Source organism: Montipora foliosa, chromosome 14, assembly GCF_036669935.1.
Source record: "Montipora foliosa isolate CH-2021 chromosome 14, ASM3666993v2, whole genome shotgun sequence".
Taxonomy (NCBI): Eukaryota; Metazoa; Cnidaria; class Anthozoa; order Scleractinia; family Acroporidae; genus Montipora; species Montipora foliosa.
Genome location: NC_090882.1, coordinates 1,804,005 through 1,819,004, shown reverse-complemented (window position 1 = coordinate 1,819,004; position 15,000 = coordinate 1,804,005). Strand labels below are relative to the sequence as shown.

General features: G+C 38.7%; 3 protein-coding genes across 3 annotated transcripts in view; 1 reads left to right on the top strand and 2 right to left on the bottom strand.

Moving 5' to 3' along the window:
- The window catches only part of LOC137984718 (proliferation-associated protein 2G4-like), a 38,289-nt gene that overhangs the window by 10,391 nt on the left and 12,898 nt on the right, over positions 1–15,000 (bottom strand). The window contains exons 3-5 of the mRNA XM_068831978.1: positions 5,545–5,650; positions 5,362–5,431; positions 4,644–4,736 (exon numbers count right to left, since the gene is read on the bottom strand). Coding sequence (XP_068688079.1) covers positions 4,644–4,736; positions 5,362–5,431; positions 5,545–5,650 — 269 coding nt within the window. The remainder of the gene's footprint in view (positions 1–4,643; positions 4,737–5,361; positions 5,432–5,544; positions 5,651–15,000) is intronic.
- On the top strand, positions 13,077–14,258 carry LOC137984927 (uncharacterized). Its single transcript, XM_068832264.1, has one exon. It carries the CDS (start codon positions 13,077–13,079, stop codon positions 14,256–14,258), a length of 1,182 nt encoding a protein of 393 aa, XP_068688365.1.
- Positions 14,637–15,000, bottom strand: part of LOC137984926 (myosin-3-like) — a 6,314-nt gene continuing 5,950 nt past the window's right edge. Inside the window, exon 6 of the mRNA XM_068832263.1 lies at positions 14,637–15,000. This exon is cut by the window's right edge and continues 347 nt beyond it. Within this exon, the coding sequence (XP_068688364.1) occupies positions 14,781–15,000 (220 nt within the window). The 3' untranslated portion in view covers positions 14,637–14,780.

Sequence of the window (15,000 nt, the reverse complement as noted above, 5' to 3'; positions counted from 1 at the left end):
TTCAAGCAAAGCCTTGCTGGGCATGGCGCTGTGAGAAAGTGTTACTATACTTTTTTATACATGATGTATTACATCAATTCAAACCAGCTCGATTATTTTGTCTGAATTTGTTAATAAGACTAATTTTAAATACAAGGTTGAGAAATTTACATGATTCAATTTACTTTATTCGCCCTCTTTGATTATTCACTCAGTTCCCGTGAATGTCAGTATGCGATTAGCTACCTATTACATCCTGTTTTGGCTTGTATGTCATATTATAAGTTGTATTTGTTTTCTTTTTCTTTTTATATGTATCTTGGTATCCAAGTGTAACGTAAACGTCTGCTATGTATTCAATAATAATAATAAAAATTAAAAAAGCCAGCTAAGAGCTGGTCAATAATTGCGAGTTAAAGTTATATCATGCAATGGGTGAATGTAACTTTGCAACTGCTCAAAATGCTTCAGTAAACCTCTTTTCCTGCCTGAGAGTGACACTTTAAATGTACATGAGGTTGTCAATGGGGTAAATTGTTCAGCGTATTAAGACATTTTTTGCCTGTCATAACCGTATAAACAACAATAATTACATGTACATGTATATGAACTGACTAACGTATAAAAAATTGACTTTTTAATGTAGGGGGTATACGATGACCAAAGAGTGCAGACTTTCTAACATTTTTGAGATAAAAATATAAATAATTTCAGTTTGCTTTGACCTCGTCTAACACTTTGGAGACTTTTGTACCCTCTATTTCATATCATGTTTCAAGTCCGGTTGGAGATTGCAGGGCTTCCCTTACATGTATCTCATTTCATGACATTCTCCAAGCCTGCACTCTGCCTGCAGTTTTGGTTACCAGTCCCAGGCTTCTATCTCCACTCATAAAAGTCATACATGTAAATCATATAAATTGACTGACTAATCTCCTTTTTTGCTGTTTACTGACTAAATCCATTTTTTCTAACAATTTACTGACTAAATGGCTTTTTTTTGGCTGTTTACTGACTAGGGCCATACCCCACTGACACCCTCTTACATTGTGTATAGATTTTACTGTCTAAACCCAGACAATCTAACTTGTCAATGGGGGCTCCCTTGGGAAGGAAAGGGTTAACAACATCTAAATGTACATACATGTAGGTCCCCATTAACCCTTTCCTGCCCAAGAGTGACACTTGTAGATTTTACTTTGTCTAATGTCAGATGATTTTATTCGTAGGGTGCAGGGATGGCGCAGTGATGAGAGCACTCGTCTCCCACCAATGTAGCCTGGGTTCAATTCCCAAACTCGGTGTCATATGTGGGTTAGGTTTGTTGGTTCTCTACTCTGCATCGAGAGGTTTTCTCAGGGTACTCCGGTTTCCCGTCTCCTCAAAAACCAACATTTGACTTGAATTGTGTTAATTGTTAATTTCAATTTACAGTGTCCCCAACTAGTGCTTTGAACAGCGTTAGAACGACTAGACACTTAAATAAAGTTCCTTTCCTTTCCTTTCATCAATGGGGGTCCCCTCGGGCATGAAAGAATTAACTGTGATGACCAATTTCACTTAGAATTTCACACAATAAGAGATTAGTCAAGTATACATGTAGTTGGGATACAATTCGCTGAAAAGAAACCAGGGATTTCTTTTGTTCATCAAGATTGTCATATCCCTTTCAGGGGTTTCAATAACTTTTGAAGTACATGTACAGTGAGATGCCAGGGCTAATTATTAATACAGTACTGTGCAAAAGTAATGAGAGCGAATTTCAACGAATTTCGAGACATTTCGCCACTTTTCGACGAAAACCAGCGATTTTTGGAACGAAATGAAATATCGCCGAACTTTCGACGAATTTTCGAAAGCGCTATTGTCTTGACACTTTAGAAATTTCGAAATTGTATGCGAATGTTCCAGCGAAAATTCGAACGACAATTCGAGAAGATTCGCGAAATTTCGAAGTATATATTTCGAAATTTCGAAGAATGCTCGAAGCGTGTTTCCAAGTTTTAAAGAGTGCAGCGAATTTTCGAGGCTGAGGTAAGTACATTGTAACAGCAGAGGCGACACGCGCAAGCCGCCAAGATAACCAACGCAACTAACAGAGACTCGAACGCTCAAGATTCCTCTGACTAACACCGAAATGCGTTAAAATAAACACTGCATTGCACTAGTTCAACAGTTAATAATTAGTACAAACAAATTTATTCAAACAGACTACACAAACGCTGCCAAAACTTCAGAAAAAGGGCGACAAACAAACTAGGCAAGATTAATTTGTTAGCAACTGTGTATGTATTTTTGCATGTAATCTAGGTAGATTTCAGAATAGTTTTCTTTGTTTTTGGAATGCAATGTAAACCTTAAATAAACCAGATGATGAATCAAGATTTGTTTCTTACATTTACTTAGTTTTACAGTAGTCTCCTACGCAGCCGTTCTTAATATAGTGTCGTCACGCGTTGTGTGACGACACTAGTTTTACAGCCCGCGGCAAATAATAGACATTTGTCCTTATTTTTTTGACGTTGGTGAATTGTTGAACCGATTCTATGTTTCTCTGAAATCATTCACAATTTCGAACTACTGGTATGCAAGTCAAAGCGCTTTTTGTCTATGAAGAGGATCAAAACATTGCAAGCTGACCTTCAATCGGAGTTAGATTTCAACCAGAAATGTGCATGCGTAATCCAGATCGTAAAGTTTTACAATCCCGCTTGTTGTCAGTCCTTGAAGGTTTGTCTTGTCTAAAAACAAACGGGCAGTTACTCTACGGAAGCAGAGTGCGGGATAAATCTCTCTAGCTCATTTTCGAAACGCTCTTCAGTCGTGGTGTAAATAAATCAACAAAGCGCGTTTGGTTCCGAGTTATGTATGTTACAGCAATTGTAATGTACAGTGTATTTTTAACGACAGTTCACTGCTTCGAAATTTCGGAAGTAAGAAAAGTTCGTTACCTCGAAATTTCGAAAGAGTTCGCAGGAAGGAAAGTTCGTTACTTCGAAATTTCGAAAGAATTCGCATCATTTCGCCGCATTTTCTTCGAAATATCACATTGAGCGACACGAAATACCTCGCGAAATTTCGCCGACATATCGTCGAAAATTCGAGAGAACAATAGACGAAATTCGTCGAAATTTGCTCTCATTACTTTTGCACAGTACTGTATAAGCGGCCATCACTCTTGTCTTTTACAAGGGTTTGAGTGACAGTCAAGGCAGAGTAACTGGCAGTGAGAGGCAAATTCCTGACGAACAGACGGCAGTACCCAGCTGGTGACTGGCTTCTAATGAAACCCCTGCCCCTTTTCTAACTGTCATTGTCAGTGCTTTGTGAACCCTTATAACTTTTCCAGACGCCTAACGCCAGACGATTTTACTCATCAATGGGGAACCCATTAAAGGGCTGCTGTAAAATATTAGTGGTTTGCACTTTGACATGAAGCATAACAAGAGCTAAATTCATTCTTGACAAGCAGGTTTTGCTTTCTGATCCACAACCACCAGCATTGCAATTCGATGCAACAACCATCATTGCTGCACCTTTAAGATCAGACCAGGAAATGGGACCAGTGATGATGTTGATCAAAGGTACAGTACAATACCGCTTAAAGGTAAGATACCAGTCTTGTCTCTCTCGAGACATTTTGCACCATTGTGTTGTAATTGAAATGCCAACAGATCGATTATTCTATTTAGTAAGCAAAACGAGGCGATCGATTTGCGACTTCATTTTAGTTTGAAGGATTTAAGGCACATGATGGTTTTGTGCTTCTTCTGTCCATGGCTTTCCGAGACACCAAAGTCCACCAAGAAAGAAAGAAAACGGAAACAAAGTAGCCACAAAAATTATTATAGTGTCAAAGTACACTGTACAGGATGTGAAATCGTAAACAACAAGAGGAACTGTCCGGCCTCCGACATGATCTGAAAGGAAAACCCTGTATAAACAATAACAAGAGCATGCCTTTTGAAGTCATTTTCACAAAAGTTATGTCATCAACATTTTTTTTTCAAACCTCTCACTCTTAAGGTCCATGTTATACAAGATAAGCTAGCGCTGTTGCCCAGCTGAAATGTGCATCAGTTTTGCAGCTACATTCTCAATCAATTGGAGCCTGATAAACTTGAATTTGAAAGACAAAGTTACTGGGTAGTTCGATGGATTTAAGCTTATGTACTGAAGAAAATTGATCAATTAATATTTTCAGCAACAACACTTTTACATGCTGTAGCACAAGTTTATCGAAAAATTTCTCCTTGACATTAACTTTGAATCAAAGTATGTAGATTTCACGGGCAGAGTCATGGTTTGAATGTCGACACGCAATAATTTTTTTGGAATGGAAGAATTTCCCAATACTACACTGCCACCAACCGCAACTTCCATTACATGCTCTGTTTTGGAGAGCGAACTTCTTCGTGAACATGAACGTGTTTTTAACCATCTTGTGAGATGAAAGGCTTGTCTTTAGAGAGTGTCGAGAGACGAGACACTCTACTCACGAGACAAAAGTTTTGTCTCTCGAGACGAGACTCTTGTCTCACGAGAGGCTGGTAACTTACTTTTGAGCGGTACTGTATGACAAGAGAACAATTAATCATACACACTTGACAGCAGGCTGCCTTTGTTGCTGGACAGCTGTCAATCTGCATCAAAAGACCTCTCACCTCATTACCATCCTTGACAAGTCTTTCTGCTAATTTAGAAGCTAGGTAAGCAGCTTGGATAACGTCTGCTTTTCGACCTGTTACTTTATTGTCCTAAGATTGAAACAGGAGACATTACAATCATTTTTATTTTTCTACAAAGTTTCAAGAAAGGTTTACATTTACTACTTTTTTAAAAGAATTTTAACTATATTCTTTTGTCTGGCAGTTGTAGTGCCTTACCCATCAATGTCATCGGGTAACTGAAGAGTGTAACTCTGTGTTGGGAATAATAACTTTATAACCGAGAGTGAAGTCATTACAACAAAATCTCAAACTGAGGCCTTGCCATATTGACGGAGCGAGAGCAAGGTCAATACAGCTAGGCCAAGGTTTGAGATTTTGCTGTCGAGGTTATTAAGTTGTTTACATTTGTATTATATGGCTAACAGAACAGTCTAAAGAAAATAATAATAACTTGCATAATCCATAATCGGCCCATGGGCAATATGGGAAAATAATCCCCTAGCGCTTAGCCAATCAGAGCATGTTATATCAGCCATATAATAATACCATTATTTTGATGGTTTTCAGTGAGTGCATAAATCACACATGACACTATTCTGTCTGAAACACCAATAAATTTCCACAAAGTAGTCTTGAAATTGGCCAGAAGTCTTTTCTCAGTACAAAGGGTTACGGTAAGACGAGAGAAGACATTTAAGTGCTAAAGGCTTACTTTTGAAGCTCCAACAACAATTGTGTGCCCTACTACTGCAATAAAACCATCAATATGAACACCAAGGTCTCTACAAAAAAAAGAAAAAAATGTAACAGGCTACATTTAAGTCATTAAAACATCTCAGGACAAGAAGAAATGAAGAAATGTTTTGCAAACATAAAGTTAGTGAAGCATCCATACATTTTTACAAGGTCTCCATCCTGCAAGGGGATGTCCATCTCACTTAGAAGAGGTGAATAATGGCAAACACAGTGGTTTAAGGAGATGCAGGTAGGGAATGCAACACCTGTGAAGTAAAAATTAATATAATTATAAAACTAGACACTCAAGGAGCATACACTGGGTTTCCTGTGGTACATGTTACTAAAAAACAGAAGGGACTGAGTAGACAACAAGCTTTCTTTCCAATAGTTCTTCACTGTCGCATTTTTAATGATTTTTTTACTTGAACACTGTGCAGAGCTGAGTTGAGTACAAAATAAATGTAAATTGCCCGACAACTGAGGTGGACTTTAAGTAAACACTGTGACGCATTCAAGGTGTTCGATTCCTTTTTAACCCATAAAGAATTTGCCATTTGGTTTCAGTGTTGTACATAATAGCACAGTTGGTAAAATTATATTAGAAACAAAGCTCACTTTGTAATATCCGACAGCAAAGACCATTACTTGTCGCTTTTAAGACTCCAGATATTTATTTTTCCCTGCCTGTCTTGTTTATCCAATTGAAGCTCTATTCTTGAGCTCCATAGGGGTATATTTTCCTTAAAGATCTACTAAAACACCATTCGTGTTACAATGACTTTCGATGCCATTGCAGGTTGATTAAATATTCTACTGTGTCCACCAGATAAAATCTACTCATTTCTACCACCCCCTGAAGCCTAGTAAAAATACGCACCGATGACTCTACCCACAAAGACACTACTTAGCAGGAGAGTGACGGGAAAGACTTTTGCCGACACGGAAAAAAATAAAATAAAAAATAAAATAAATAAAAAAACAGAGAAATGAAATGCAGATTCCAGTAAAAATCTAAATATTAACCCTTTCACCACTAACAAACCAGCATAAAGGTTTCCCATACATGAGAAAACCAGCTGATTTATTGGAAAATCAGGTGTGTTTCATTAAGCTCATTTTTCAGTGGGAAGGAGTCATTTTGGTATAAGGCAACCCCATAATAAATTTGAAGCTAATAAAATGTACTTTTCAGATTTCTAGGTGGATTTCCATATCGACCAATCTAGCATCAAAGTGAGGCTGCGGAAGTATGACAAGAACTAAATAAGCTCAAATTATCAATTACAACTATACATAATTACAGTTCAAAATCATGTTTAATTCAATTTTCATCAATATGGTGTGAAAAAATTAATGTGATGACTTGGTCAAAGGTTCTATCAAGCATATAACATTTATTGCCCTAACAAGCAGTCAATACCAAAATATACCAGTCCAAAGTTTTCATCAACTTCAATGACGCAACATCAAAAACCTTGTTGAAAACAGAGCCTCATACGTAAAAACAGAATATTCTTACATCAGAGCAAAGCTTCAGGAGTACTGGGTGGGGGTGGGGGGGAGAGGCCAGGTTACGAATAACTTTGGGGGAGGGGTGGGTGCTTTAGTCATTGGTCTTCCCAGTACTCAGCTTAGGTGTGCCAGGCCTTAAAACAATTTTTCTCTCAACTGATGCACAAATAAACTTCACAATGATCACACTTTAAAGTAGTCTTCGTCATTTTGCACGGTACTTGATTCTTTGGGGTGTCAGGGTGACTGAGAGTGTAACGACGTCTCTTCTCCATGCACGCCTGGCAGGTATGGTCACCGCCAGCAACTTTGACGGGAAGATGTTCACCAACATTCTTGAGCCTGAAAGGGTCTGACTGCCTTTTCCTTCCAGGTTTTCCTTTCTCTACTCTCCAATTTCCCACCAGTTGTAGGATCAGGTCCTCCCTGAAAGCAGCAAGAGCTCTTTTCCTTTTTCCGGGAGGATTGTGGTACAGGAAAAAGCCTTCAATTATGTACGAGTTGAATGCCACAACTTCTAGGAACTTAATTAGTAACCACATGTACCAACACATCTGTTTGCGATTCTTGAGGATAGAAATCCACAAAGGAGGAAAAGCCATTTGCGTTCATCCTGTCTAAAATAGTTTTCATACCTTGGAAGGATGACAGCTCTGTTCATCGCAAGCAACAGTGCAAAGTAGGCTTTCAATTCAGTAATGTCTGTGATTGGCCAGAATGGAGTTTTACGTTTTGTGGGTTCGGCCGCCTTTTTCACTTCGAACCATCGATTTGTCCACCTCGCTATTTTGTTCAAAAATTCATCGGAAAGAAAAAGTTTTAAACAGTTGGGCCGCAATGCAACACGTGGATAATCCTCATAGTAAGATTGAAAAGCCGCACCACTCTTCTTCATCACTGCTTCCCCTGAAAATTTCATCCAATTCGTTCTCAGAACCACTTTCATCGGAAGAAGAGTCGGCCATTTCTTCACGCAATTTAAAGACGGCGTCGATGTGCGCGCTGAACTTCTTCGATAAATCTTGGCAAAACCTTGTATGAAACAACATGGTGGAAAACATGTGCTTTCAGGGGTTGGTTATTGTAGATTTCATTAATAGCAATTACCCCCCTCTAGATATCATTGGTTTGGTGGTTTCCAGATCTCAAGTGAAAACGGTTGAAATTCCGGAAAAGCGGGATAGTAGGCATGGGGACATGACCGAGTTCCTGAAAAACTGGGATAGTGTGGTGAAAGGGTTAAAGATCTTTTATAGGAACGGTAGTCATACAAGTTAGTGGCACTTACATGTACACCTGCACTGCATCCTATCATGAATATTTAACTACAAAACCAAGTCTCTGTGAACATTTCATTTTTTGCCGTTGGATATCAAGTGAGCTTTGTTTCTAATATTTTACTAACTTGGTATTATACAACAATGAAATCAAATGGCAAATTTTTTATGGATTTAACAAACATTGAGGGAATCGAACGCCTTGAATGAAATTGACATTTATTTTGTACTCAACTCTGCAAAGGTAAAAAAAAATTGGAAATCGGACAGTGAAAAATTATTTGAATGAAAGCTTGTTGTCTCTTTTGTGCTTCATTATTTACGGTCAAGGTTCTTTTGAAAAGGGTTTGATGTGAACTGTCAGAAATTTATTTAATTGCATACATGTATGCTTTGTGACACGAATTGTGTGTCTTATTTGCACGCATGCAATTGAAATAGGAAGGGTTTTTTGCTTGTAATAGCAAATATGTTGTTTGTTTGTGAATTTTAATATCACGTTGTGTAATTTTCGAGCTTAACAAATTTTCGAGCTACACAAATTTGTATACGTGGGTTGAAATGTGATACGGGGGATTTTTGTGGTAGTGCACCAGTGATGTATCCAGGTTTTTAAATTTGGGGGTCCTCTGGACCCCTTTCGAAAAATTTGGGGGTCCATTGCAAAATTTTGGAGGTCCAGCTAATTAATATTTAAGAATCAATATTCGATCTATGCAGGGCTCGAAATTGCGACCAATACAGTCGCATTTGCGACTAAATTTTTTCCTTTGCGACTAAAATATCTGGAGAAGTCGCAAATTTGCGACTTGTTGTCACCTTCGCTATTTCGAAACAAAAGGGTTAGCAGTTGCCACTTTGCTGCTACTTTTGCTAAAACAAATGAATAAATGACAAAATTATTTTGTTTCTCACTGTGAATTTTCTCTGAAGATAGCGTAATTGTAGAGTAATTTAGCTGCGATGTTACGTGCACAGATCCATTCCTTCGATCATTCGCCATTTTCAGCGGTCTCTTTACTTACAAGTATTGCGAGCTCATATTTTTTTTTGCTAAACCGCTTACAACACAATGCAGTGCGGCAACTTTGCGACTAAACTTTGCGAAATTGCTACTAAATTTTCGTATCTTATCGCAAAATGCGACTGGATTTTTTTGTTAATTTCGAGCCCTGCTATGGCCTCTTAATTGCTGCTGCAGTACCCTTTCAGATTTCTAAATTGCACAAAAATAAAGTCTTATCCCTCCCCTTGAATATGTATTTAAAATAAAATGATCAATTTCTTTGAAACTGTGCCCATTGATTCATCGATCAAAATGCATGGGCTGTCAAAGCTCCATCAACCACATCTGAAAACACCTCGAGGAATCCGTACTCTGTAGGAACTGTTAGCTCCAGTTAATAGATCTGAAAAGAAGTTGTGAGGGAACTTGAAAATTATCAACATGTCAGCCTAGAAGCCAATGTTTCTCGATTCCCTTTAATTTTCTTCAGTCTTTCTGGGTTTAATTTTAATTAGTACTTTGCTAGTAACCACATGTCTTCTCAGGGAGCTATTTACTTAAGACTTCTACCATGGCACCACAATGATATACAATACCAAAACAATATTGTGTACTATTAGAGCTACATTTTGTGCAAAGACAACTTGAATCTCCTGGAAGACAAAATGCAGCTCAGTTGACAATATGGAATGAAGCGATGTGTTACTGCACTACCACACATACGCAATGCGTGCCTATTTTTTCTAAAGATGACAGGAATTTGTTTTTTCTGACAAATGATTAATAGGCTGGTAGCCAGGTTTTTAACCTCAGAAAAAGATCTGTTTCATCGTATTAATGTGTGAGCCAAAGGGCCTCTGCTGGCACGACTTCTGGGTGACCCCTTAAATGGTCTTAATGACCCTCGACTTGAAAAAATTGACTGGAACGCTGCAGTTCAATACCACCTAACTCAGTTGTTTTTGAGTAACACATACCACAGGCAACCCAGTGTACACTCATTGAGCGTCTAGTTTAATCATGATATGGAGAGCCTCTCCAAAGGCTGCTTTAATTAAATTTCCTGTAATGTTTAATGCCATGATCACATCACCATAGCCACAATAAGCTAAGTCGATAACATAAGCTTAAAAAATGATGATACTGAACTTTATTCAAGTGCAGTCCAGAAGTAAGCGTTCTACGCAGACACAGAATGTTTTTCGTGAACACATAGTTTTAAATTTGCGTGTACATTTGTATTTTTTTTTTGTTATTCAAACTAGTATTTAGCTGCGATGTTCATAATTTGTTCCACGAAACAATAGACAGATGATAAAATGAATCTTTAATTCCTGTGATTGAAGAGCGGTGTCAACTTGCCATTGTGAGTTTCGAAACGAACCAACAAAGTTTAAGTTTCTTTTCACGTTCACTTAATGAAACACAATGAAACTCTTTTGTCATCCCGTAGCTGACCCCTGATCATTATTTTCACCTCTTCTTATGTAGACGTAGCTTCTGACCTTTCCGAAAATTCTTCACAATAAAAGCTTGTAGATGAAAGAGCTTCCCCGAAAATTTGTCGAGCATAATTATTATTTCAGGAAAAGAAAGAAAGCAGTGCTACTGAGGAGTTTTCGTAACATCCCAAGTTTTTCGCGAACTTCAAATACCGAGAATGGCGCCACAGAGGTCATCATGAGATAACTGTATTGAGGCTCTGATTACCAAAGCAAACATAGGGTTCCAGGCTTTAAAACAAAATTAAAGATGATGGTAAAAGCAGACCAACAAGAAGTGCCTTCTGTTCAGTGATTTTCTTCACTGCCTTCACCATTCATTATTTTGAACAAACAATATTTTGCACGCATACCTGAAAGGAAATAAAACAGCCAGCACTGAAAGGTGCTTGAATCTTTGAACGAATTCGGCGTTCTCTGTCACATAGGGTTTCGAATTCGATGTCATGCTTTGAACTTTCACTTTGTATGCCTCCAGCCAACCCGCGGTAATTGTCCTCCATAAAACTAAACTAAGGAAAAAATTGATCCAGCAGATATGTGACCTCTCACGCGAAAACGTTCCTTGCGGTATCCGTGCAAACGGCCAAACGCGCGGCAAGTGGACAGATAAAAACGGGTAGGAAAGTCGTTCTCACGGGTGGTGTGAACGATCGAACGACCAGAGAAAAATTTGCACGGATGAACCGCACGACTGAACGACTGAACGACTGAAGAAAACTTAAAAACGGTAAGGTTGCACGACTGAACGGCCGAGCAAGTTTTGGCGACGAATGAGGTTAAACGGCATTGAACATTACGAACGACACACCGGGTTATTGAAATAACAATCGAAAACATTGCAGGACGTGCAATTAACAACAATAAGATGAATTGGTTAATTTTACGTGTGAAATCCGAATAGAAAAATAAGGAATATGGTCAATATTGCGTTGCGTTGTAAATCACTAATCTCTTGTGATTGAAGAAAAGGAAGTGTTTCCTTCGGGGAAAAACAACTGCTGAAAACCAGACTTTCGTCTGTGTTACACGTTAACTTGCGGTTACTATCACTGTGGTTAATTTCATAAGACTTAATACTCGGATGAGGCATATCGCAATACAGTACTTAAACATCTTCGTCATAATAGAAACATTGCCGTTTGCAGATAGTGATAATTTTCCACTACATTTATTTTCGGTACTAAAAGAGACAATATTTGTGAAGACATCTTGAACAGATCATTATTAATTTCGATAAGCTTACATCCAAAGGAGGAGTTGTAAAAACATTGCAACCGTGTATTGCAATCTGAAACTCGCCGTAAACGTTCCGTATAAAGCCCTTTCGTCTCAATAGTACGTTGTTACACCATTTTATATAAAATATTTCGTGGTGATTTAGATAGAGATCGTTATAAGACATTTATTTATTGGCCCGAGTGCGTAGTAGTTCATCAAATTTTGTCCAGTCCAGCGGAACACGACAATCCGGAAACCAACATCCCGCGACTCCCGACAGAAATTTGCATAAAATGGGCATCAGTAAAATTAATTTTAATTTATCACTATAACGCTTCAGCGATTCTTTTCGATTGAAAAGAAAAACAGCATAGCAAATACTCAATGTTCAATACAAACACATTAATATATCCATGCGTAGGAAATTGCATTGTCAAACGTGACACAAAAGTAGAAAGATTTCAATTTTTGCAAACCGAGACGGCAAAAAAGTCATGATTTTAGAAATTTGAATAATTGTTCAGCAACTGAAAAGAAGTGTTGTCTTGGTAACTGCTTTGGTCGTCATTTCGTGCATCTAAAATCACACAATCACAAAATGGAGGAATTAGCAAGAGATGAGGTGGACTGCAATCAGACTGAAAGTACGGAAACTATCATTGCTAAAGTGCGAACGTTTCTGCAAGAAGGGTGTGGATGTCATCGAGGATTAACAGGTGGTCAGTGTTGCAATGATTTTTCACAAGAAACCGTCCTAAATAATATATACAACTGCCTGGAATTATCTCACACAGAGTTGGATTTGGTCATCTTAGCACATGTTCAAGCTTTTACGGCAGCCGAAGCAACCGGCGAAAAAAGAAAAAGAAATCCGCCCTACAGCTTTCTTTATCGGTCTCGACCGATTTGCAAGGAGATGTTTCTCAACCTCTATGGCATCAGTAAATCACGTTTTCAGAGGCTTGTTGATCATTATAATAATCATGGTGTTTCTGTGCGGATGCATGGAAACAGCTGGAGGCTACCACACAACACACTACCAAACGCCGTCGTCGAAGATGTTAAAAACTTTCTGAGCAACTTCGCTGACGAAAATGCTGTTCTGCTTCCAGGAAGAATCCCTGGTTTTAAAGTTGAGGACATTTGGCTTCTCTCATCGAGTGACACTAAAATGCATGTATGGAACGCGTTTACGAGAATTTGTAAAGAGTCAACCAAGCAAGCTGTCAGCTATACGAAATTTATCAACCTGTGGAAGCAATTTCATCCAAACCTAGTCGTGGCTAAGCCTATGACCGACCTATGCTTCACTTGTCAGCAGAACACTTCTAAATTACTTCGAGCGGCTAATCTTCCGGAGGAAGAAAAGAGCGAGTGCGTTCAAACACAACAAGCGCATCTAAAATCCGTCCAGGAAGAAAGAGAGCTCTATAGAAACGTTTGCGAAGAAGCAACACGTAATTTCAAAGCATTGGAGAACACAATAGACATCGATGAGTGTCATGAAGCGTGCTCGGTGACAACTTCAATGCACTACTCCTTTGACTTCGCTCAACAAGTTCACATCCCGAGTAACCCGATGCAACCTGGTCCCATCTACTTTAAAACACCGCGGAAGTGTTCCATTTTTGGAGTCATGTGTGAGGCTATCCCTCGGCAGGTGAACTACCTAATTGATGAAGCTAATGACGTAGGAAAGGGAGCAAATACAACAATAAGTTTCGTGCATCATTTCTTCGAATATCACGGACTCGGAGAAACGTCTGTTCACCTCCATGCCGACAATTGTTCCGGCCAAAATAAGAACAACTTTTTTATTTGGTACTTAGCGTGGAGGACAATCCTTCAACTGCATTTGTCTGTAAGATACTCATTTCTGATCGCTGGGCACACGAAGTTCGGTCCGGATCGATGTTTCGGAATGATCAAGAGATCTTACAAACTAACCTATATTTCGTCACTTTATGAATTTGCAAACATGGTCGAATCATCAACAACAGGTGTCAACAAAGCGCAGCTGGTTGGAACACACGATGGAACAGTTATCGTGCCGGTTTATGACTGGGCTTCTTTCCTCGAACGGTTCTTCAAAAGGTTACCGAATATCAAAAGTTACCACCACTTTCGATTCTCCAAAGACGAGCCTGGTAAAGTTTATGTTAAACAGAGCAGCTCCTCTCCTGAAGAATCTTTAATGCTGTTAAAGAATCGAACCGTCCTTCCCCCAGCCTCACAGCTTCCAGCCAAAATAAATCCTACAGGGCTGAGCCAAGAACGCAAGCAGTATCTTTATCGAGAAATCCGACAGTTTTGCAAGCCTGGAACAGGGGATCTGGTTGCACCAGCTCCATGAACATATTAATGTCAAAAGAACTAAAAAATATTGTTTAGAAACCCAAGAATTATTGTTGTTTAGCCACTTCGAAAAGATAACGTTCGGGAATGCACCTATTAAAAAGTGGAACCTTCTCTCTTCGTTTACGGGAATGGTCAATTAGAATTGAACGTGTAGCTGCTGCTTAAAACTTTCACACGCTATTTATTTATTACCCTCCTACAATATCTCAATTTCTTGACTTAATTTGTTGAATGTTTCTTTTTTCTTTGCGTGATACTTGCGTGACTTGAAAACCAAGAATAGTGGGCATGTAATCAAATCCGAAATGGCGTCTGTCAACAACGACAATTCGAATGTATTTCTTGACAAATAAACGCTTTATTGATGGCTTTACCCAATTTCCACGCGTGATAACACATTTTACGAGACTCTTGAACATTTGTTCAACAAGAAAGCTTATAATATTTGTAAAAAGGCTAAATGAACAGTTGACTATAAAAATAACATTTTCCAGACTAAAGATATAAACGAAATTGACTACAAGGTACGTGCAGATGGAGAGGCTGCTAACAACGTTTTTCGCGCAGTGCGGCACTTTGAATTGATTTTGCCTTTTACGAACCTCCAGGCTTTCTCTTTCTCCTTGTTCGTGCTCACAGGAAATTTACTGAACACTAAAACTTTGAGGGAGTTTAATTTAGCAGAGTCGAGACGCTTTTTGTCGTAACTGCCATCAGTGTTGCTTTCCGCCAGTTCT

Bases quoted from the DNA above. Each gene is read 5' to 3' on its own strand.
- LOC137984927 (XM_068832264.1), top strand. From the start codon at position 13,077: ATGCATGTATGGAACGCGTTTACGAGAATTTGTAAAGAGTCAACCAAG.